Source organism: Pomacea canaliculata, linkage group LG3, assembly GCF_003073045.1.
Source record: "Pomacea canaliculata isolate SZHN2017 linkage group LG3, ASM307304v1, whole genome shotgun sequence".
NCBI lineage: Eukaryota > Metazoa > Mollusca > Gastropoda > Architaenioglossa > Ampullariidae > Pomacea > Pomacea canaliculata.
Window position 1 is genome coordinate 30,070,018 of NC_037592.1, and position 24,985 is coordinate 30,095,002.

Below are 24,985 nucleotides of genomic sequence, written 5' to 3' on the forward strand. Positions count from 1 at the left end.
ATGAAAATTTAGCCTTTAATTTTCGTCTGTTTCTGCAAACTAACTCGCAAATATTTTTCATATTGAAGGAGTTAGAAGAATGGGGTCTCGTCTTGCGCAGATGGAAAAGCTTCGCAATTCCGCCAAAAATTAATTAGATAAAGGATGTAAAAAGATCAATGGAGTGGCTACAATACTGCATTTTCTCAGTGTAAATACAGCGTTGTGCTGCAATTTTTCTTTGAAGCCGCTCCACGCGATAAGGTGCGAACCAGTTCATGTCCTCCACAAAAGCTTGTTTTTTTTTTCATTTCATCCTTGCATATTTTGCCAGGCTTGTAGCCCTAGCTGTGGAATACTCTCAAGAAATGCAAGGGATTACCTAGTGCACTCTTCTGGCGCCTGGAAAGTTGTTAACACCAGTACATCTACCTTACCCTCTGCCGCAGTGAAGCTCGGGAGGAGTGGCTGACATGCACAGGTTGGGAGAAGGGTCAGGTTGACTTTTTCTGGCCACTTGGCCCCGAGCCCGCGAATCCTCCCCTATCCACTCCTCCAGCCTCCCATTAGGGTTGACTTTCAGAATTAATCGTTGGAGTCATCACAGCACCCCCTCCTGCCTGCACTTGAGGCTCCCTGGTTTATGCGCATGCCTGCTTGTGGGGTAATAGTCGTAAAATAAAGCAAGGATGGTGGAATACCGCATTCATAAAACGCGGTTAACAGTACAGAGAGGTAAAAAAATACAGGTAGGTATGTTTCAACGTCATGTGTTCATACCTATTCTATTCAGTAAAATAAGCAAGCTCTCATTTTACAATACAGTATGTACAAGCATCAAACAAGAACGGGAAGATCGGCTTTACTTTTATGGATGAAACTCCAGTAACTGCCATCATGGGAAACCCTAGTGATCGATCCTTTTCTCGATGGCATTTATTGCCTCGCGATCTTTGAAACACTGATGCTGTTACTTGAAACTTAGACCACGAGGGGCACCTTGCAGGACAAGATATGACCAATGTGGGAGACATCTGTGGCCAGTACGGGAGAGGAATCCTAAACAATTTTGGGGTTATCTTGAGGAAGGTGTACAAAATGTTAATTGTGCATGATGTGGAACTGGGAGAATTATTAACGATGGCAATCATTTGGACAAAAGTCCAGAACTGATGAGCACAAACTTCTACATGGTAACGGTCGGTACCTTCGTAAATAATGATGTCCCATCGTTTGTCCCACAGCACCAGAAACATGAGCATCCAAACAATGGTGTGAGCAGCACGTGGCAATTACCGACAAGCCGCAGACCGTTCTTGCCGAATCCCCCACCACGTTGTCGTCTGCAGATCGCAGCCTGTCAAGTGGCGCCACCTTAACAATGCCCTGCCAGTTCCCACTTCCGGCCACAAGAACATCAAAGAATGTAGCTCAGAGCAGCGTATTCCAAAGCACGAAGCCAGTCGCAGTCAGGTTTTTTTTTTCGGCATAGCAACGGTTGCTGGCGTGGATGAAAGAGATGGTGAAGTCGCCTCCTGATCGCGATATTGCCACCGCGAAGCCCTCCCAATCGGCAAAGCTCTGTTTTGCCTTCTTTTCTTCCCAGGTTGTCGAGTTCCATGGTACCAGATCCTTCTGGTCTTCATATTAACCCTTTACATCTGACACGCACGATTTTCATTTTTTTTTCCTTAAAAGAATTTTCCAGATATTTTAAGAATCGGCTAGGTCGAGTTTTGTCAGTGACAGCAGACTTGCAGGCCTACTTTATATGTGTTTGGCTACTAATGGTATGTAGAGCAAAACAAAGATAAAACTAAAGTTTGGAGTCTTTAAAATATAGTCATGTTTAAGAAAACTGTTGTGAACCGTTTCGGGACGAATGAACGGCATTAACTCTTATCTCCCTGGTCAGAGGTTAAGAAGAAACGGATAGCCACTTCATTTTTATTCATATTTATTTTTTGTTGTTGTTGGGCAGCAAGGATAATAGCGGCTGCTAGAGCACGTTTCTGGTTCTTTCGTGCAGTTTTCACATGTTTGCTGCTCACCAAAATTTTTTATTTTCTTGGCGCGTTTTCCATGGGGAAATAGTGGGATGTCTTTCTATCCGATGAACAAAATCCTAAAAAGCTATCTGACAGTTTGGATGGGAATTGCTGGAAGTCATTTACTGTGCGCAGAGGTGAAATATTTCAATGAGCAGAAGATAGTTAAAAAAGATGTTAGTGCAACAGTACGCGCGTGCATTCTTGAGTGTTTGCGTGTGTGTAAGCTCGAGTTCAGGTGATAAAAAGCAGTTCAGACTGAGAAATCTGCAATGAAACAAAACAGCTTGGGTTGAAGCTGGGGTATCTTAGATGAAAATTTCTCTCAATATATTTCAATTTAAATGTAGAATGTATTTAAACGGTAAATAATTCAAAGAAGGTTATTGATATTCAAAAGATACATTATATCAATACAATATAATCATAAACATAACAACATGTCATATATATATATACACGCAGGTCGAATTGCAAAATATTTCATACAAAGGTATTTCAAACAATTTAAAATGTTTGAAAAAGTAATTGATGCTTTAAAACCTTTTGACAATAATACTTTCTTCAAACAAAACTTTTCTCCTGAGTGTTATTTATGTTGCTATTTTGACAAAACAGAGTGCATTAAAACTTTCTCATAAAATGTTTTATGAAAGGAAGTTTACTTGCAAGTTACAATGAGGGAGATCACGTTTAAGTATTACATAACAGCCAGGCAAAGACACATAAACAAGACGAAGGAGGTGTATTTCCTCTCACTCCTCCGCTTGGTATTTCAGTCTCCTTTGATTGCCCTTTTGCCTGTTTGCTCAAAAGACACAAAACAAAAAGAAAAAGGGGGAACCGTAGAGATGACACAAAGGAGGGACTGGGAAAAGATTTATGATTTACTGACAAAACCTGCAGCACGTCACGCGCGGCAAAATTACAGGTAATCTTGGGAGACATTTCCGTTCAAAGGTCTTTAGTTTTTCATTGGCTTTCCAGCTCAGAAAATCTTTATCCCTCACTATTAAGGTGTTGGCAAAGTCTTTCGTCTTAAATCGCCAAGACGACAGAAGTTTATGCATTTTTTTAATGGCAAATAGACCAGAACTTCGTGAATATGGGCTTTGAAAGGCGCTGGATTGCTTATTTCACCTTTAACCCTCGGTAGCAAGAATAAGTCAGACGTCGAGAAGAGTGTAGTAACTCGGGTGATGAATGAAGTAAGTAAAGGAGAAAGTAAAGTAAATAAAGTTTTGGGGGTCTGATGTGGTTGGGAAGCACTGTACTGAGCTCGCATTTTTGTTGTGGTTTTTTTTTTTTCAGGGAGATGTGGGAGGAACCAAAATAGTTTTAGTTCTCGTTGTGGAAATGAGAAAATAGTTCTTTGTGTATTTTCGACCTCTAAATAACATTTGTTCTTTTAGCACTGGCTTACATCACTTTCAAGAAAGCTATTGCTCTCTCTATATATATAATAGAATTGTAATGTCTTCTTGCCTAAGAAATCACCATTAATGTGTTGCTTTAAGTACACATCCAGAATAACAAGCATTACTGTCTTAATTTATTATTTAAGAACTTTCTAGTTTCTTCTGACATCGTTTGGACCATTACCAAGTCTTTCAACATTGAGGATTTCTCTTCAGCGTCTTTTTCGATACGGTCTTTAATATTTCAAATGTGGGGAAAGTAAGCTTCTTGGTGCATAACATCCTGCTCAGGCGCGGTGTTGAAAGAGTTACACTTTCGTTTGGAGAAAAAAAAAAACAGGAAGGGCAAAGGTGATGTTCCCTTGATGTTGTGAAGAAAAAAAAAGACTTTCTCGGGATGTGTGCTCATAAAGGGACGATGAAAGCATTTATTTCTTTGGCCTTAAGTGTAAAGGAGTCACCTAGCTGCTTTAAAGTTTTACCATTCCAGGACACGAGGAAGTACGAGATTTTTGAGAATGGAAACTTGATTTGTCCACGTCTAGACGTTGGTCTTCCTCGTCTCTTCCACAGAAGTGAGTTATGGTGGCAAACAAAGTTTGCGGTTCGGTCTACAGTAATCTTCTAGTTTTCTTGTTGTGCCAACTATTCTGTGTTCTTTCACATGTGTTATCTATGTCTCTGTCTCCTCTCTGTTTATTTCTCACTACTGGCGTAAATGTTTAAGTGTGAATGTGCTCAAACATCAAGGAGGCGAGAATAAAAGACAGTCTAGCAAATAACTCGGTAACTATAGAAAAGCAGCAACTTCTTTAACATCGCTTTCTGCATCCACCACTCTCAACCCTAACAAATTAAAGATATCATCTTGGTTCGTCAGAGTCGATTCAGTTCTGAGTTTTGCTGAGTTATCTTTTGGTAAATTTTTGCGAGCACTCACATCCCGAAGCATTTCTCTGGAGGTAGAAAGCTTTTATTACAGTTCATGAGATGTTAAAGGTTAGACATTTTCTCCTTTTTTGCACCACATCAAGCTATATTCAGGCTCATGCGTGCAAAATGTCCTACCAAAATGGTGGATGATGAGCTCAGCAATATTTCACTACTTGCGTTGTACGTCACCAGCGCGGAGTGCAAGTGGACTGTGTTCACTTGTATCACATCCTTCTTCTCTTCTTATCTTTCCACATCATTGTCTACTTGTTAAAAAAAGAGTATGACTGTTCATCAATGACTGCCTTCTGCGATGTTTTGTTTATTATTAATCTTACGTTCGTCGTGAACTTTAACGGCCGTCTGCCCTCGTCAGCGCGTGCTTCAAAAAGTCTTTCCTCAAGTTGTCTTCGTGACTTCGCTCTGCCAACGTCAGTCAACTGTGCTGCCAGAGGAAAACAAGGCTGAAAAAAGTTAGTCTGAATTAAACTACTCATCGCAGTTCCATTAGGACATCTTAAAAACTGATAAAAAAAGAAAGATAGGTATTGCAGACTGTAGCGGTGGATGTCATGTAGGAAGCATCCTGAGAGAATACTCCCATCATTGAATGGTACAATGCTTTTATTTATTTTGTTAGTTTTGTACAGTTTTTCTCTGCTTTTGTTGTACATTTTCTCTCTAAATGAAAGGATTAGAGCCCAGAAGCAGACTGTGTCAAAACCCGATCTCTTACATTTTGAGTCTTTTTATTTCTCAACGAGGCTTTTATAAAATCTTTTTGTCACGTGTTCGCTTATGTATTTGAATATGCTTGTATGAATAGGAGTACAAGTGCTGGTGGGCGTCTGTGTGTATGTACTCACATGCCGTATGAAAAAAAAGTGTTCTTGCTTGCCCAATCAATTCTGTGAAGATGATAAGAGCCTCGATAATGGCCCCCATTTTGTGTCTGCAGAGAAGTGTATTAATCAGGATTCTGTCTCGTCTGACAAGATTACTTCAGTGCGAAATGCATCCTTGTGCAACCGATAATTGAGTGGTAATCTCTTGGTGGGAAAATCTTGCTAAGATCACAGCTCATTAGCACCAGCGGGTCTTCCTCCCTACAAGGGCATGGCTGCTTCCTGAAGTCATTAAATCGACAAATAAAGTTTAAAATCAACAAGCTCTGACGCAAATCTTTGGTCGTTTACTCCTGGGTAAGAACCATCCCTGCACCAAAAATAAAATCCTGATGATAATGAAAGATTTGTCATCGAAAGCTCCTCGTTTTCTACAGGACATCCGTTTACTGTAGGTAAACTCGAGAGGCACAGGGGAGTGGGGTTTAATAGTGGTCTGAGAGGCTTAAGGGGATGTAAAAGATCAAGCGGGTATTTCTGGTCCATCTAATGTATCCTCGGTCCCAAATTGCTGTCCCTGTCCTTGGTCCTGAGATTGCAGTCCTGAGGGCACGAAAGACTTCGTGTATGCAAACTTAGAAAGCTTTTTGATGGCTGGAGGTTGTGAATTCTTTGGAAGCAAGGACCATTGATTTTCTCACCTCGTGGACCACGTATGGTGCTTACTGAAATAATAAAATCATGAGTTTACACAAGTAAGCAGTAATTACTATCTCCACAAGAGTTCTCTACCTCTAACACTTGGATTTTTACCTTCTTTTTAAAACCAATATCCTGTTCTTAATATAATATCCTCACAAATGTGACATAGACATAGCCATGAGGAGCGAATACGTTACATAGTCATAGCTCGTGAGTTTTTCTATTATGCATGAAGGTAATTTAATTGGTTTGAAATAAGGTTTTTAATTATCTTTGTTATGTGTTCCTGTTTTTTCAGCTTGACACAGTTAAATATGTGTGCAGTTTTATAAGTTTTATTTCAGTGGGAGTCCAATGTCATCGTTGCCAGATCGCTTGACGATGGAGTATTGTTTTAGGAGATACACTAGAGAACCTCTTCTTCCACACTGTTACTGCAGTCAACCTTTTCCCGTTTCTAACACTGTTAATTAATGTTATTTCTAGCTGTTTTAATGGGTGGAGGTGAAGAAAAGAAGTTTTTGATTTGGCAGGAAGTCGTTTCTCTTGGCACAACGGTTTATGGTTTTTGCGTCAACTGTTTTCTTTGTTTCTGTAAGCAACCGTATTTGACTTGGAAAAAATATATATCTCTATTACCAGAAAGTGACTTGGTTTTTTAATTTTTTAAAGAGTACTTTTTACATGCAGACGTCCCCAGGGGTTATTCCTAGTTGGAATAATTGCCATATTATCAAATGATGCCAAGAAAATAAGGCATAAAAAGAAGACGGAGAAGCGGAAAGGGAAGAATGTTGAAAGGGTCCTTTCTTTACACAGTTGGGTAAAAATGGAGTTAACCAAGCATCTCTTGAGAATAGACCCTTCAGTGAGAAAAATAGTTTGAGTTTGAGAATATTTTAGAACAAGATGGCTCCTTTCAGCAGAGGATGTGTGAACTGTTTGTGCCTCAGTCAAGCTAGCAATGCACGAACCGGAAATAATGAACACGATAAAATCGAACCCCTAATTAAGAAAACCGCGGATATGAGCAAAATAGATAGACTACCATTTCAAATCGCTCTCTAAGCTCCCATCCCTTTCATTTTTACTATTTATAACACGTATGGATATAAATAAATTTAATCAAAACGGCCAAAGAATAAAACAGAGACCATCATAATTTACACCTGAGTAAAATATCCGGTCCGTAATTGACAGAGATAATTGACTGTTCCACAGGAAGGACGCAATGGCTGGTGGTTGCCCAGGCACCCCAGAGACAGGTACACAGACTGTGTGGATCTCAGCAATACTGTCATGTCGGTGTATCTGTGGCATTCGCTTCCCCTTTGGGACGCAATTAGAAACGCATTGCTTGCCACATCAGTGACAAAACCCAGATACCACGCTGACAGATAACTCTCGCCTTCAGAAGTAGAGTTGTTTCCCTTATCTGCTGAAGCCACGGTCCTGCTTGCCGCTGGGTATCCAAGGGCAGGATTTATCCACATTGTCAACAAATATAATATTCACGTATAACACTTACATGTATGTGTGAATAAGTATAAATACCACAACACTGCATGTAGTGTTTTGCAGAAATCAGTAAAAGAAAGTCTTTGCATATTCTGATTCTTATCCTTTTGCAGTTAATTATACATTTTTGCCGCATAGGAACAGTAAGTCGATCCCAAAGAGATTGGTGCTGTTATTAAAAACGACAAAAACTAAACTATTTTCTATTTTTAAGACGAAAGAAAAGAGACAGCCAGCTATTGTTGTCTGAACGGTTTCTCAAGTAAGAAATAAATACCTACATTTCTGATTATTGAAATAACCTGCAAGGTGTATTGTTTTCCACAAGCTTTCCTTTCTTAAGATTCACAGGAATACCTGTGTTCTTTCTTTCTTCCTTCCTTCCTTTCTTCATAATTTATTTTTATACGCAAACGACTGTTCCCTTCTATGTGGATTACCTCGTGTTTCCGTAATTCTAACATTATCAATAAGATTTTTGTTAAATTCGGTATTCGTCTTTGCATATGGGTAAGTTTACAGGTTTAAAGCTTCTGTACTTCTGCCTGCACGCGCTAAGTACTCAGTTACAGCTTTATTTTGTTTACCTCATACTTTCCTATGGCTCCTTCCTCTTGCTTTAAAAAAAAAACCTCACTGGTATATAGAAGGTTGTATATGCTTTTCGTGACGTCTCTGCCTGTGGATGCACTTCCGGTAAAAACATCAACAGACCAGAAGTGTTTTCCTCCTAATGCCTTGGGCGTTTTCCCCACGTTGCACGTCGCATCTATAGAAGGGTGCACGCGTTCACACACACACACACAAACCCTTTTTTCTTTGACATTTATTGCTCACACATATCTTCACGCTGAAGCAGACCGAAATGATGATCCGAGGGAGTGCCACTGAGCATCTCTTTGTTTACTCGTGGGTGCACTGACGAAAATGCAGAAGGGAACCTATAATCAAGAAAGCTTCGTCGAAGAAGTTTGTATTGACATTAGAGGAGACCGGCTCACTAATTACAGTGAAAATTCTGGAGGATTTTTTCTTAAACCACGTGATCTGTATAAGAACATACGATATGAAGAGGGTACAGCAATGATGCATCACATACAGTAGGTAACAAGACATCCACTGTTAGTGGGGGACACAGAAAGAACGAAAAAGAAAAAAAAAGAGAAAAGTGTTGTTTGTTTTTTTTTCCGGGGAGACCTCCCAAGACTTGCAGGAGAAAAAAGACCCAATGTACCTATGATGTCCTTCTTCTTCCCATCTTTCTCCTTCACATACACACACAGAGGAACACGCACACACAGGAAATAAATGGCGCTAGAGATCTTCATGATTGTAGTTTGCCTCTGGCGGATTCTACTCCAGTATTTACCGTTGTTAAAGTGTACGTCTGCAGCTGAATGGTTGCGACGACGACAAAGACGAAGTTTTAATATTACACACACATCGCCGTGCAGTCCAGCTAACGAAGAGGAAAATCACATATTACGCTCCGCCAACGCCTAAGACCGTCGGACAAATTGCCCGTCAGCTCGGGATTATAGGGCTGCTGCCTCCCAAGCTGAGGGGAGAGTGTGTACCAGGAGGGGTAGGAGTGGTACAGAGCATGCTGGGTAATAAGTAATTTGTGGAGGAGTAAAGGGAGGGGACAGAAGAGGACGATCTGCAGGCCGAGCACCAACGTGAAATCAGGATTTGGAGAGACGGAGTCGAGGTGCCGCTCACCACATCTTGAACTCCATCAGGTACAGAGGTCGAGGTCGGGATGGGAGAGAGTAGCCCACTCGTCTGGAGAAGACATCCGGGCTTCTTTTTCCTTCCTGAAATGCAATTCATCGTCTGCGCATCGAAAAGGGTGTTTCCGTATAATATACACCAGCCTCTCCGCCAACACGCGCTGACTCCTGCGCTAAGCCCTTCATCTTTTCTGGAGAAAAAGCCGGCTGTAGCGAGATTGTGTGACCACCTCGGCCACACCAGCGTCTTGACACTGACTGATCAGGGAAAGTAGACGGTGGCTAGCTCCTCTGTAATATCTGAAAAACGAATAGTCTCGTTCTTCCATCACTAGCCTTCTAAGGACAAGTGAAGAGGCTATGTAAAGAATGGAAGATTTGAACCTGTCATAAGACTTTAGGCCAAGAAATAGATAATTCACTTTTTTCCATTCGTGAAACTCAGTTTGTTAGCGTCTGCTGTTTAAAAAATTCTCAAAAGTAGTTGTTATGGGGTTAAAACACCGGATATATATATATTTAGGGGGTGAGATGCGGATACAATCATTGACATGTTGATAGCATGTTATTTAAGTTTTAAAACCATGTAAATCCCAACATGCCAACAACTTATCGTTCAGATTACAATTTAATGTATTCTTATCTGCTGGGTAAAATGCGAGGTTCTCTAATATGTGTTGTAAAGATTATACCAGTTTATGCTTTTACATTCTCTATCGAGTCTCGACGCTCAAGCACCACCTGGCACTTCATCGGTATTTAAATTAGTAGTAACAGTACATTGCTACCATGCCTATGATATTGCAAATGAAAGACTAGAGTGTCTACTGCTATTCAACTGTAACATCATCGTTTTTACTATTTGTAACTCTCTTGTTCAGCCTTGAGCAAAGTCACATGACACAAAAGCTCTGCAACCGTCTCACACCGGCTTTCTTTTAAAAGTAAAGGTCAGTCATAAGCACTTTGTTAATGACATTTTTATTGCCAGTTTGTATCCTACAAATCTTTCTCTCCTGAGTAAACAGAATGCTTTTACATCACCATCCACTGGCCAGTCAAATGTTTTCTGAGCTGACATTCTTTTTGTCGTCCCTATATAGGAAAACACTTTGGCTCCTAGCGCTGGCAACAACGGAAGGACATTAAACAAACATGTTGTGTTGTGTCAACAGAGCTGTATATGGCCATGTCTTTTGTGTAGGTCTTAAACTTCAGAGTTTAAGCACGCGATGTTTAATTTATCTTTATTATTGCAAAGTTCCTTGCAATTCCATTGTCCTTGGTGATGTCCAACTGAGGTATCAACGCGGCTTCTAGTCTGTATTTCACAACTGTTTGTTTTGTATAGCTCACATATTTGCCATTCTGTCTGTCTGTCTGTCTGTCTGTCTGTCTGTCTGTCTGTCTGTCTGTCTGTCTGTCTGTCTGTCTGTCTGTCTGTCTGTCTGTCTGTCTGTCTGTCTGTCTGTCTGTCCGTCCGTCCGTCTGTCATTTAAAGTGCGTTCCGTCTTTATTATTTTCTTCCACATATATGTACACATTTTGTGGTGCATTTATATCACATAATTCTACCATATAAAAGCACATCCATATTTCTGATGATCGTGATGATGCTCTGTAGATAGTGTATAGCATGCATACTGTAATAAATAATTTATTTATGTAATTTCCTGTATTAAGCTCTGCGTAAACAATGTCTACAGCGTTCTGAACTTGTTTGTCACTAATGACATTGATACAGCAATATGTTTTGACTTGTAGTGTGAAAAGAGAGTATTATTATAAAATTAATATTCTAATATTTTCTGGTTCTTTCCAAGCTGGTCACCTCCTCTCCTCCTCTTCCTCCTCTTCCTCACAAAATGTCTTTGCTTCCCTTCATTTACCCTGAGCTTCCAAGTTTGTTACCAGCATACTATTTTTCACATCAGCTTCTGTGAGGATTTAGTCTCTCTGCTGCTTCATAAAATATTTTCTTTCCCCGGGGATATCGATTCAGAGCTTGCAACTTCCAAACTAGTCAGTGAAGATTGAACATCGGGTCAAAATTAATAATATTTAAATGGTGAGCAGTAATCACTCACTGACATATGCTATACTTTTTTCGGTGTCGAATATTTTTCTTCCTTTTTTTTTCTAAAACAAATAAAAAATAGTATGGATGATAATCTTTCATTGCATTACTCTAATTCTCTCTCTTGTAAGTAAGCCACGGCTTACAGGAGAAAAAGGTTTCTGTTCAAATTCAGTTTTTGTTTTCTTTTTTAAAGGGAGGAAGCCGCGTTGGAGATGGAGGGACACTTTTTGGTCCGACTGGTCTATGATGATGCCCTCTCCTATGATCTGGTTGGAGCAGCATCCAAAATTCTTAGTGCGTTTATTTGTTTGTTTGTAGCACAAGTGATAATTAGAAATTGAGGTAATTTTAATTACACCTTGCCCATGTCCATTTTAATATTGAAGCAGTTTGAAGTAAGTGTAACAAGCAAACTGTCCGCAAGATCAGATCTTTGTCATTTCAATGCAGAAAGTAATGTTGTCACAATAAATTACTTTCCTACATAATATTTATAAGGCTTTATTAGCTTTATAATTCGGTGAATAAATTATTAATTAATAATAAAATCTATTTGTTAACACAGAGGTTCCTGCTAGTGACATCCTAGAACTGTTTGGTCAGATGTTCTTTGACTACTGCAAGGAATCGGGTTATGACAAAATTCTCCAGGTTCTTGGCTCCACCACCAGAGACTTCTTGCAGAACCTCGATGCTCTGCATGATCACCTATCCAGGTAAATGTTCCTTTGTACGGCGAGTGGATGGTAGAACACTAGTTCCAGTTTATTATCAGAATCTCTCAGTTAAACAGGGAGGCAAAACATTCGGTAATGCAACTGTGTCCGTTTGTGTACATGTACGCGCGTGTGCATTTGTAGTCGTGCATGTCTAAAAGAAAACAAATAATGGCCATAACTTAACGATCTAGCGAGCAAACGAACGAGCGAATGCTCTTTATCTCGCAATTACAACCTTTATTCAAACAGTTTTGTCCGGTTGTATAAGAAATATTATTGGTCTTTTCTGATCGTATTCCTTGGTTTGGTGTAGTATTTATCCGGGCATGCGCGCTCCCTCCTTCCGGTGCTCGGAACGCGAGGAGGATGGAGCGACGATCCTGCATTACTACTCGGATCGTCCTGGCCTTGAACACATCGTCATCGGCATCGTCAAGGCCGTCGCCAAGGAGCTGCACAGCGCAGAGGTTCACGTGGAGGTCATCCAATCCAAGACAGACGACTGCGATCACGTGCAGTTCGCCATCACGGAGAACGGCAAGGACGCCTACAGGAGAAAAGCGGATATGGAGATATGCCACGTGAGTGTCACGTGTGGAGGATGGACTATGAATGGAAGCTGAGTTTTGAATGGGGGTTCATAATATAATTTTATAATCCATAATATAATAGTAAAAGTAAATTTAAGGCACAGGCAGACACATGCACAAGTATCTCCGCAGACCTACGTACACACCAACGAACACCAGGACAAAATACAACCTGCATAAAATAATCCCCGCCTTACAACAACGTCTGTCCGCAGGAGTTTCTGTCTGACGAGCCAAAAATCAGTCCGGCCACGTTCTGTCGCGCCTTCCCCTTCCACCTCATGTTCGGCACGGACCTGCGCATCCACCAGGCGGGCACTGCCATCACCAGAGTTATCCCCCGCGTGGCCCAGGGCTGCAGGATCACAGACCTCTTCGACGTGAGTCACGGTTAACTGTTGGAGTTGCCTGCCCCTAATGGAATAGATCCCCGAGGGTTAATGGCGTAAACGGAAGATCGCTAAGGATTTCACCATTGCTTTTTTTCTCCTCCTTTATTCTTTCTTTCTCAGCCTTTCTCTTCCCTTTTTCACGTATAGCCCTGTACAGACTTCATCATTTGTCTCTGTTTCTGTGTAGATGTAAACAAAACATAATGTTTACTTATTCTGTAATCCTTGTAAATAAGGACTTGTCAGTTGTGTCACTCTTGGTATGCATCTGTCTTTCTTTCTTTCTTGACCTTTCTTTGTCTCTCTTTCTCTCTCTCTCTGGTTTTGTGAATTTGCATGTGTTTGTTGTTGTGAGTTTGTTTCTGTGTACCTGTTTCTCTCTGTGCATGTCTAAATGTATATGTGTATGGATGTACAAGTTGAAAAGCTTTCTATTTTTTCAAGGTTTTTCTTGGCAGCAATCACCGCCTCGGTCTGCAAACTGTAATATGACTCTATTTTCTGGTCGACATGTTGCAATATTTTCAGCTCAGCTTTCTGTGGAGCTGAAACCTGGGCGGCATATCTGTCAGTTACATGTTATTATTTATATTATTTACGACTGCACTCCCCTGATTTAGCTTCGATTCAGCGCTTGTTTGTAATTTGTCATCTCTGGTTAGCTACCCTGGCGTACCAAGGGAGATCTCAGTAATTTTCAAATAAGCCTCTCGGTGCCGAAAGATTTACCTCAACACGCGATCAGAGGGATTTGTCATATGAAATGTTATATTTTGTGCACAGCCACATTTTTTATATAAAATATCTTCAGCTCTTTTCTATATATATATATGTATGATGCGCAGTTTGTATAAAGTCATACAAACTACATATATAAACTTACAGTACTTGACAATACAGAAAAACAACATATACACATAACACAATACACGTATATTTAATGGCACATATATAAGCAAAACAAGTCATTCAACACAATTTTTTTGTCAGTTTATCATTACCATGCCTGCTTAAAGAAGTAGCTGTGCAGAGAAGCTAAAGGCTTAAATTATTATATTTCATCTAAGCATATTGCAAATAAAACCACAAACTTAAATAGAATTAAATTTTTTAACAGCCTTGGTTTATTTTCCGGACTCATCCTTGCGAAACTGATAAACCTCTAGCATATAACTTAAATAGAGTTGTTTCTTTTCTTTTCAAAAAAAATGTTTTTAATCGTTGAACGTAGATGATCAGACCTCACATGGACTTCGAGTTCTCCCACATCCTTTCCCACATCAACACTGTCTTCGTTTTGGCGACTAAGCCCAATGTGCTGGGAAGTACCAACACGAGGAAGGAGGTTCCAGAAGGCGAAGGAGTGACCTCCCCTCGTCACCAGGCCGACCGCGACGCCTCCGTGATGCGCCTGAAGGGGCAGATGATCCACGTGGTGGAGGCGGACTCCATCCTCTTCCTGTGTTCGCCCAGCGTCATGAACCTGGACGACCTGTGTCGGCGAGGTCTCTTCCTCAGCGACATCCCGCTGCACGACGCCACGCGAGATCTCGTGCTGCTCTCGGAGCATTTCGAGGCCGAGTACAAACTGGCGCAGAACCTGGAGATCTTGACAGAAGAACTGCAGAGGACGTACCGAGAGCTGGAGGACGAGAAGAGAAAAACTGATAGGTACAACAGTTTGCATTGGATCCCATTCTCTTTTTTTTCTCTCTCTCGTCTATCACTTCTCTATTTTTACCTTTCCATCCTTCTCTCTCTTATTTTCTTTTTCTCTGACTCTGTATGCGCTCACACCTTTGTATGTGCCTCTGTCTATTCTTCTGTTTGTCCAAATCTTTTTCTCCTTGTCTGCAAATTCCTATTTTTCCTTCGTGTCTGTGAAGTTCCTTATTCTATCACTCAGTCAATCACTCAGTCAAAGCAACAGAAAAAAGTTCACTCGTGTCAGCGAAAAAAAAAAAGCTTTTACGGTATTTCGTCAGACCCTTCGTACTGACAGTTGTGTCTGGGATTTTCAGTGCTGTTCACTTTCAAAAAAAATTATTAAAAAAAAAACAACTTTGCTCTTCTCCAAAAAATCGAACTCCATCCACTTCGCTCCTGGCAGCGCTGGTCTTTTAACACCGCGTGTCCGGAGGCAAGGACCCCCTTCTTGCACCGCTCTACCTCCTCCGTACATCCTCATCAATGCTGCTCTCCTCGAGGCATGGCAGGTACAAGATATTTCTCACACGTACGTGGAATCTGTCAAGAATTATCAACTGTGAGACGATTAGTGCCACTGTTTGTAGAGTGCCAGAACCCATCTGCTCACACTTGCGCTTCTTTCTCTCTTTGTTTTTCTTCTGTTGAACGATGGATTCCTCGTCTCACGGTTACTTCTTCCACAAAAAGATATTATTCGACCTACTGACCATCTTCTTCGCGGCTTTCCGTTTTCTTGCTGTCTTTTCTAGAGCTCTTCTAGACAACTCACACAGTTTTCTTGATCATCTTGAGTTTCTGGAGTTCATTTATTATTTTGTTTGTTTTATCATAGAAGAGTAGATTTCTGCGCGAGTGTGAACAATTCTGCTTTCCCTCGAATCTTTTAGTGTTTTTTTATCGATACTTTTTTTCTGGTCGTCTTGTGCTATAATAATTTTTTCTGAGATACTTCTTACTTGTTTTTCTTTTCCTGGGAAAAATATCCTTGATGCGTCTTCAAAAATGGATTAGAAGATAAATCTTGGGAATGGCACAGATGCTTTCAAGATTTCCTTTGATATTGTGATTGAAGTTTTGTCATTTGAATATCAGTTTCCTCGGGCTTTTGCACTGCATTTACTGGCGGCGAACGTTTATGTACTTTCTGTTGACAAGACTAAGAGGTCGTAATCAAGTTGGTAGAGGATACATGGACGAAGAGGTGCTTCTTGATTTTTTATTTTTATCCAGTTGCTTTTTTATTAATTTGACTACCTGCGTGAGTATGCTTTGATCGCGAAAATAACTGATGTGGAAATAATCAAGATGCAAGATAATAACACACGCAAGCACACACATGAAAGCCCCATATCGGCACACAATCTTTCATCACACATAATTATTAAATTATAGAAATTATAATTATAAAGATTAAAACACGCGTGCGCACGCATATACAGAGAGAGAAGGAAAGAGGGTGAGAGAGACCGCTGCATAGGCCAGAATTTAGGTACTTAAATAATATTTTTCAATAAAGACAGGCTTCAGTGGGCAGTCATTTCTCTGTGGCTGAACACAAATGTAGCCAATACACTAACAGAATATTTCAACACTCAGTTCACTGATTACATCGTGGCACTGTCACTGGGAACTTGCTCAGACCTATGCAAAGTCCTCATCGCACACAAACCACAGGAACAAACTGGAAATTCTGAATCGAGTAAGAAATCTTGCGGTCAACGCTTGAAATGACCGATGGTCAAGCAAACCAAAAGGACGGTCTGTTTTGAAGACTTGCAACAGTTCATGTATACTACACGTATCCTAGCTACAGATGGAGACTGTCGATTATATGTCATGTAAGGCAGCCACAGTATCAGTGAACACACAGACTGACATGAAATATGGCTTGACATCAGCAGTCTCTTGTATCGCGATGTATTGATGTAGCGATCTGCTGATAAGGCTGTTGCCAAATCGAAAAACAATGCCAACATAGAATATTTTTATGCAAAAAACTGACAGTCCTTCCTTTAAAATCTGTTACCTGTAGTCAGAGCTCAAACGAGCACTAATAATGCATTTGTTATTGTTCTTATTACTTGTTAATATTTTACCTCAACTCGTATTACCTAATTATTTATTTCATAATTTTATTATTTTGTTAATTTTTTTAGAATTTTTCCAGTTGTTTAACTGAATTATTCTGTTGGTTTAGCATTCTTTTTTATTACTTTTAATTTAGTTCCGTTAGTTATCAAAATTCGTGTACTCAAGCAACATTTGGCCGTGTATGCAGCCGGCTATCAGGGTTTCCTGCATCTGAATTTTCTGGCGCTATCGCGACGATAGTCCAATCGGATTTCCAAGATATGAAGTGTGAGCTCTTAAGTCTGGTGATTATCACACATGTTATTCACCGCTGTGCAACTTCCATTGTTTATGTTGTCGGATTAGCTTGTGCTTTGTCGGGGCAAAACGCAGTAAACATTTCGTCCTCATCATCCTCTTCATCCATTCATACATCCATCAGTGTTAAGCACAGTTTTATGTGTGACACCGCTATAACAACTTTATTAGCAGGATTGGTATCGATATTAATATTAGCATTGAGGGTGTTCCTGTAGTCTGTCCATTACAGACTTGTCATTAAAGCTGGACAGTGAAATATCAGAAAGATTTGTCAAAAGCTTTTGATTTCTTTCCACGGAACCTTTTAAAGCATGCCCATCTTGTTGCAGACTCATGTACTCCATCCTGCCCCCCTCCGTGGCAAATGAGCTACGTCATCGTCGCCAGGTGCCGGCAATGAAGTTCAAGATGGTGACCATCCTCTTCAGCGGCATCGTTGGCTTCTCGCAGTTCTGCGCTAAGAACTCAGAAACACACAGCGCTATGAAGATCGTGCAGCTGCTGAACACGGTGTACACGGAGTTCGACAAGCTGCTGACACCGGAGAAAAACGCCAACATTTACAAGGTAAGGTACAGCAGACGGCCAACACTTTTGGCTCTGTGCAGACTTGTGGTCATACAGCATAACACTTTCAAAAGTAAACATTACAGTAAAAGTATTGACGCAAATCTTTTGTTTTTCAAGGAATACATTTGCCGCCATTTTCACTTTATATTGAATATGGAGATAACTTTTTGAAACTTATTTGTGTGTACCTAATACTCATTGCCCTCCAGTTGTTTATTTAGCGAGGTCAATACTTGTTTCTAGTAGTATGTCGTGACGTCATCAACGGGCAGTCAAAACACTATAATGAGCAAACCCTTTCATGCAGAATTTTTCTGCAAGGTTTATCTATTTGCCTTCCTTCGATTTAACGATCGAAGTCGTTATGTTATTTATAAATCAAACAGATGCATGAATTTTTCTGCTTTGTGAAATCTCGGATGTCCTCATCTTGTTTGTTTCCCGGGAGGCCTTAAGGTAACGCTGCTGCAAATGAAACTCCGTCAACATGTCTTCGGTCATATACACAATGAGAACAATAGCAACACACACGGAAACGGAGAGGATTTCACCTTTAACCTTTCCAGATCCGCATACACAGCCAAATATTTTCGCATGTAGCATTCTGTTTTCATATGAAACCCATTAAACTAGTGTCCCTGACATCACAGAAGCTTTCAAATTTATTATTTTATTCTTTTCAAAAAGTGTACCAAAAGAGCAGATGCATTCTACCATCTATAAAATTTTGCTGACTTGCTACTTTTGGACTAGGATTGGTATCTTTGCTACTGCTTGGTCTTTTCCTCGAATACATATTCTGATCTGTATTATTAACTAAATAAAAATTTGTCGTTTGTAGCTCTTCTATTCCCCCTTCTATCTCCTACACTATCCTTCCTCTAAACTTCTTTACTAAATTCATCGTTTTAGCGAGTCTAGTTATGTTAAGAACAGGATAGGCTTTGGTCGAAGTCAATGTAATTACTTATGTAAAACATTTTTTCGGCATTACGTCTTGGCAACGTTAACGACGTGAAATGACGAGCTGCTGTTGTCACGTGACAGGTGGAGACTGTAGGAGACAAGTACATGGTGGTCAGCGGACTTCCGGTGCCCTGTGATGATCACGCTCGCTGCATCGCACTCCTGGCGCTGGACCTGATGGACTTCTCCGCCAAGCTCAGAGATCCCAACGGCGAGCAGATCATTGTGAGTCTTCCTCATTTTTGTTGTTGATGTTAAGGCTTTGTTGTCGGTATACTTGTTGTTGATGACGAGGATGAGAGGAGTAGACATCGATGAAACGTTCTGATGTCAGTGCGGATGATGTTGTTGGTGTACAATCAGTAAATGCTTAATGTTACTGTCGGTATAACGTTTGCCGTTGTGTTATTGTAAACATATCTTTTGTTGTAAATGTTAGATGTTGTTGCTGTTGTTGGTTGTTGTCGTTGTTGTCAAAATGGTTTTTGTAACTGGTTCAGACTGTTCATCATAGCGGACCTACGTTCATGAAAGCGTTGCCGTCAACTAAACTTCCTAAACTGAAATAATCTATATTATCGAGCTGGGAAGACCTTTTCCGTGCGCTTTATAATCTAAGAGACATAAAAACCCATACGAAATAAAGAGAAGGAGGAAATGAAAGGAGGAGCAGAATGATGAGGAGAAGAATGATGATGGGGAGGAGATGATAGAGGAGCAAATAAAAAAGTAAAAGAAAAGACGGAGGCGGAATATGTTCTTGATTTTTTCCCCAAAAGCCTAATGCTAACAATTTTCCGGTGTTTCTTCACGATTACCTAAAAAAGACACAAGCGTTATGCCTCTTGGATTACGGGCTGTCACGCATTTCCTCCCTTTCCGACGACGATAAGGATCGTCTCCCTTGAAGACTCTCTGACGTACTCATGGCCACGTCTCACGCACCCAAGATGGCTTTTGAGTCGGCCTTGCACTGCATCACACCGCTTAAGTAAGTGCCCGACACTTTTTGTGAATGGCAGGCAATGACTGGTTGCTGCAAGCAAGGGCTGGTGTTACGGGCGAGCTGTCAGTAAAAAGGTCGTTGGCGGAAGTGACCTATCGACTGTAGTCCGTGTCTGTTCTTCCTCCGCGCATCAATTGCGTCCACGTTCGGGAACAGAATTTACGATCCGAATTTGGAACTCTTTTATCACCAGTGACTACGATCATGTCAGAAAATTTAGCGAGGGCTTAAAAAAAAAAAATTCAAGACATCGGAGACTGACCGACGTGATTTAAGATGGCAACGCATGGGATGCTAATTTGTCTATTGATCAGGCACCAGGTGATTTCCAGCTGTGCAGTTCGTATGTGATGGAGGAGCCTCCTCTTGTCACAAGCTTCCATCGTGAGGAGGAGGAAATACGAGTCGGCGCATCGACGTTCGTAGTGTCGGTGTCTAAGCTTGCATTTCAAAGGACACAAAGAGAGACGAAAGGTTGATTGTCACCTCCGGGTTCGAAATTAGCAGCAGGGAGGGGAGACTGGTGTTACAGCATAAAGCTTCCTGGTCAATGGGAGGAAGCTGGGAAAAGAATTAAAACGTTTCGATGGTTGTTAAAACGATGGATTGAAGAAATTCTGTCAGCAGGGGAAATAGGAAGTGTGTAGCAGTTATAGAGACAATTCATCTGAAAAGGGGAAAAAATTACATGGACGTAATAAAAGAAATCTTCATTGAATCCTGAGGCAAGTTTGGGAAATTTGGCAAACAATGAAAAGACAGAAAAGAAAAAATAAAAACAGATCATAACAACAAATCCAAACAATGACCCAGACTCGAAAACAAACTATAATTATGACCTGGATAAGACTGAAAAACAAATGGCAATACGTGGAAGAAGAAATTGATTTATTAAAAAAGTTTTGGGTGAGAAAATAAAGAAATAAAACTGTTCGTAAAATGGAATTCATAAAAACTTTTCTCCTACGTTCATCGATCACGCAGTCCTGACTTGCCAACAACAGACATTTGTTTTTTTGGAGTATCTTTGATTCAAACTTTCTAATGTCACTTTGAGGACACAGATATTCAGCTGCATCGCCATCGATCCCAGCCTCCTGGGATGAGTGGTTCTCAAAGTAGACATATACATCGAACATGTCAGACAAACGTGTTCTTCAAGCTGCAGTTCAGAGCAAAACACACAACTTCCAATGGACGTCGTCTTCGGCATTGACCACAAAAATCAAAAGCCATCTCGAGGTGTGAGCTAGTTCCGTGCATTTGGATTTTGTCACACTAATCGACTATTTACCACTTGACCTGACCTTCCTGCGATTTATCTGTCGACCAGACACCCTGACATCGCCACCGTTAAATATCCTCCATCTCTTCCCTTGCGGACAGGTTTATTTTCTTGTCATCGGCGGTGTTCGCCTTCCTTCCGACAAAGATGGAACCTGAGGACTCGAAGGAAACTGAGACGATCAACGAGAAATTGCTGGTGGGACAAATGGTGGTGGGTTGGAGTGTTTGCCGACCCATAACGAGAGCTACCTTCGATCAAAGGCACACTAGGAAAGATATCAATTGATGCAGATACAATGAGAGAGAGAAAGTGAGTGTACAAAGGAATCTCCACATCAGGGCTGGAAATGTCGCACTTGCTCAACATTCTCTCAGAGAACTTTTGTGAGTGGTCTGCCCAGTCCTGTGCATATGTCACAGTAGTATTTTGGTTTTAAAATGTATATACAACATAATTTAATAATACAACATACGAAAGATTCTGCTGTGAAAATCTATCATCATAGTCATCGTCATCGTCGTCGATTTTAGATAATTATAATATACCTGAACTGTCTGGCCTAAATATTGTTTATGCCTTCCTTCTTTCTATCTTTCTTCTTTCCCCTTCAACTTTCTTGAAACCAGACTTTAAAACTGACATTTGAATGTCTTTCGTCCTCTTTCTCTCTCAGGCACACACGTATAGGTACTAAAAAAAAAAAAAAAACAAAAAAAAAAACAACACCTATGCAGACATGCATTCAAAATATACTCCCTTATCTCACTTCTGTATGTTTCTAAAATATTTTTTTATTTGTCCGTTTTCTTTTGCGCTCTAGATTACAATCGGCATTCATTCTGGGGAGGTAGTAACTGGTGTCATTGGAAAGAAGATGCCTCGCTACTGTCTCTTCGGGAATACCGTCAATCTGACCTCAAGAACAGAAACCACAGGGGTCAAAGGAAAGATTAACGTCTCTGAATATGCCTACAAGTAAGTAAATGGGTTTTTAAGTTCGACCACACTAAGCATAACTGTATTGGTTTCTATAAATAATGACACGTTTTATGAGTCTTTCCGCCTGAAAATGCCATCTTTAAATAAATAAGAAAATGGAGTGGGAAGATAATACAAAAGAAGGAAAGATGGAAGGAAATAAATAATACGAAAAGATACCCCAAATAAGTAATCAGACCCTAAACAAAAAGGATAGTTTTTTGAATTTGATTTTATTTAAAACATGTTTTTCAGATTGAGTAAGATTATATGATTTGAAGAAAACTGTCCAATGAAAGTGATAGTTTTGTTTTAGCAAGAAGCTGCACCAACACTGGAGTGAAGATGTTTGTTTAATCCACTTTAACCCGTCAGCAGTTAGCAGCGATTCTCTGTACCCTTGGCGTTCATTTGTAAGCCACCCAGTGTCTGCTGATAAAACTTCCGACGAGTGAGACACTTGGACACATTCAGAGTTTTAAAATTGTTAACCGGCAATGAAAGACAACAGTTTATGGATTCTCGAGGAAAGAAAATATAAATGTCTCGAGTGGGGAGAGTCAGGTCTCGTGACATGGACGCTTGTTAGACACGTTAAATGTGCTTCCGGGACTATTTGTTATAAGAGTGATCTCCCTTTGACAATTATGCCTATTTAGAGATTTAAAATTGGGATGAGCTAAACAAGCTAGCCCTGTGCAAACGGAGAGAAAAGATTTCATTCCAGCTCGCACTCCATTCCGTTTTTCTCCAGGAATCGGTGCTGGAAGTCGGTCGTCTGCTCGCTCACCAGACGCGACATTAGCCTCACGTTTCACTCACATGCGTGTCAAGAATATTCCTGAAGGTCCTTTCCTTTCGATTTCTATTAAGACTGGAAGAAAGTTGAAAGGCGTCATAATTGATTGTTTGGCTTCAAGCCTCTAGTCCTCTCCCCCTTGCCTCCTTCTTTCCCTCTCCATTCTTCGTTCGTCGATGAAAGCCTTGCACTGTCAGCAAACGATCAGTCAGACGGTGGGCATGCGTGCCTGCTTAGTACGGGACATTACATTTCCTGGGGTTTGGCGGGGCTTACAATGAAAGCTTCGTAAGAAGGTTGTGTTTGCCGTCCAGCGACTTGAAACCTTTTAGTGTTGACTCCTCTGGCGGGTCCATAATGGCTTTTATTCCACACATTAGGGTTGGAGCTTACAAGCGAGCAACCCGATGCTCTTGAGGGCTCGGTCTGTAAACAGTCCAAAAACCGGTAGCAGGACATTTGTCCCATGCGTAAGGGAACCCTGAAGAGGCCAAATTAAGGTAGGTAAAGCTGTACCATAGGTTCCAGATTTAAAGAAGAAAAAGAGTAATTGGAACCGTTCAAATAGAAAGAAGACTAAGTATGTCAGAAGTATATGTGGACACTAGAATTTTTCTTTAATTGAAAATTCCTACAAACTCGCGCTGACACGCAACATAAAGAGTGAGAAAGGATAAGGACAGACTAAGCAACTAACAGCTAGGAATCCATAAGCAACATCTGTGACATGAACTGATTGACCTTTAGAAGTGTAACATCTTGCCTTTACAGCTTTGTAAAGTGCAGACAATAAACATGATATTCGGTTCCTGGCCTACTTAAAACACGTTGATTGTCCAGGAAATCCTCCAAGAAATTTAAGCTAAAAAAAGCAGAAAAAATAATCTTATGGAAAAACACAAACTAAGGAAAGTATCAAACAAACTTAAGACCAGGTGGACTGGGTCCTGTGAAAACATGAATGGGCATGCCGCAAGGTAAAGTAAGCAGCAGGTGTTCCTACTCTCGATCATAGCATGTGTAGTCGGGTATGGACCAGTGACACGAGGTATTATTACACACAACAAGAAAAGCCTTTGTACACCTGACCGGTCTACTTAGTCTTTTTAGTTTCCGCCTGACGTTTTGAGGTGGGTGTGTCGGAAGGGGGGAGTGAAGAGAAGAGAGGAGGAAAGATGAAAAGAGAGTGAAGAATATTTCAGCCGTCAGATGAGAGGGAGCCACTGATCGATCTGATCTCAGCAAAGTTCATAGTCGTTAGCTTAATTACCGACGGGAAAAGTGGGTGGTGGGGTAGGGGGTAGGGGGAATACAGGAAGTAAGTGGCTTTGTAGAGGCTTCAGATGTTCGGCTAGGTAATAGGCATATAGCTACTTACGATTGCTGCTTTGAAGTTGCTAAGTGTTCGTGTATGTGAGAGAGAGAGAGTTTGAGAGGAGGTATATGTATTTGTGGTGGGCGTGGATTGGGGTATGCATTGCTATGAGTTTTATTAGTAGGTTAGTAAACATGGGTCAATCAGTGGAAATATAGGATATGTCACCCACAAACAAATCTCACACTATATAACATACAATAAGTATTGTGAAATATAACAAATTATTACATAGAGAAAATAACAAAATATATATGTAAATATTATCCTAGAACAAGACGAGCAGAATCTGAAACCTTCGTTAACACATATTTTGAAGTTTATCACCTAGACCAACGGTTCTCAACCTTTTACTTGTGACGCCCCCTTGACGAACAAAGGTACGCGCCCACCCTTAGCCAGCATTTCCTCTAATACCAGTATAATAAACTTTTGAAAAATGACCACCCTCGCGCCCCCCTTGTAAGCACGTCACACACCCCCCCCCCAGGGGGGCGCGCCCCACCGTTTGAGAACCGCGGACCTAGACTTACCGAAGCTACTGGTCCCAGAAGACCAAGGCAGCCAGGTGTGTACCTGCAGGTGTCGCTTTTCACGCTACCAGCGCGTGTCGACATCAGGTGACCCGTGAAAGTCTTGAGCACCCAGCCCTCGCCTCAGCTCTCAGATCGCGATTTGTAGTCCATTGATAGCTGACTGTTAGTCGTTTTCTGGGTCATCGTCCACCGTATTTTTGGACGAATTTTGTTCCTAATCTTCACCTGAGCTTTGTCACACTCGGCCTTGACTTGTTGATTTCCGTAGCACGCGCCTGACGCCCGAAATACATAATTATATACAATTATTTATCAGGGTAATGTACCGGTAATACTCCCTTCACATGCCTTTCAGAGGTAAAATACCTGACAGCTCAGGAAGGAAAACAGTCCTATTTAGCATCAATCA

The 24,985-nt window shown here is 40.8% G+C and overlaps 1 protein-coding gene across 1 annotated transcript in view; it reads left to right on the forward strand.

The window, feature by feature from the left end:
* LOC112560236 (guanylate cyclase soluble subunit beta-1-like) overlaps positions 1 to 24,985 on the forward strand; it is a 54,929-nt gene that overhangs the window by 21,785 nt on the left and 8,159 nt on the right. The window contains exons 3-10 of the mRNA XM_025231922.1: positions 11,450 to 11,550; positions 11,822 to 11,972; positions 12,289 to 12,556; positions 12,781 to 12,945; positions 14,189 to 14,628; positions 17,388 to 17,625; positions 18,676 to 18,819; positions 21,709 to 21,863. Coding sequence (XP_025087707.1) covers positions 11,450 to 11,550; positions 11,822 to 11,972; positions 12,289 to 12,556; positions 12,781 to 12,945; positions 14,189 to 14,628; positions 17,388 to 17,625; positions 18,676 to 18,819; positions 21,709 to 21,863 — 1,662 coding nt within the window. The remainder of the gene's footprint in view (positions 1 to 11,449; positions 11,551 to 11,821; positions 11,973 to 12,288; positions 12,557 to 12,780; positions 12,946 to 14,188; positions 14,629 to 17,387; positions 17,626 to 18,675; positions 18,820 to 21,708; positions 21,864 to 24,985) is intronic.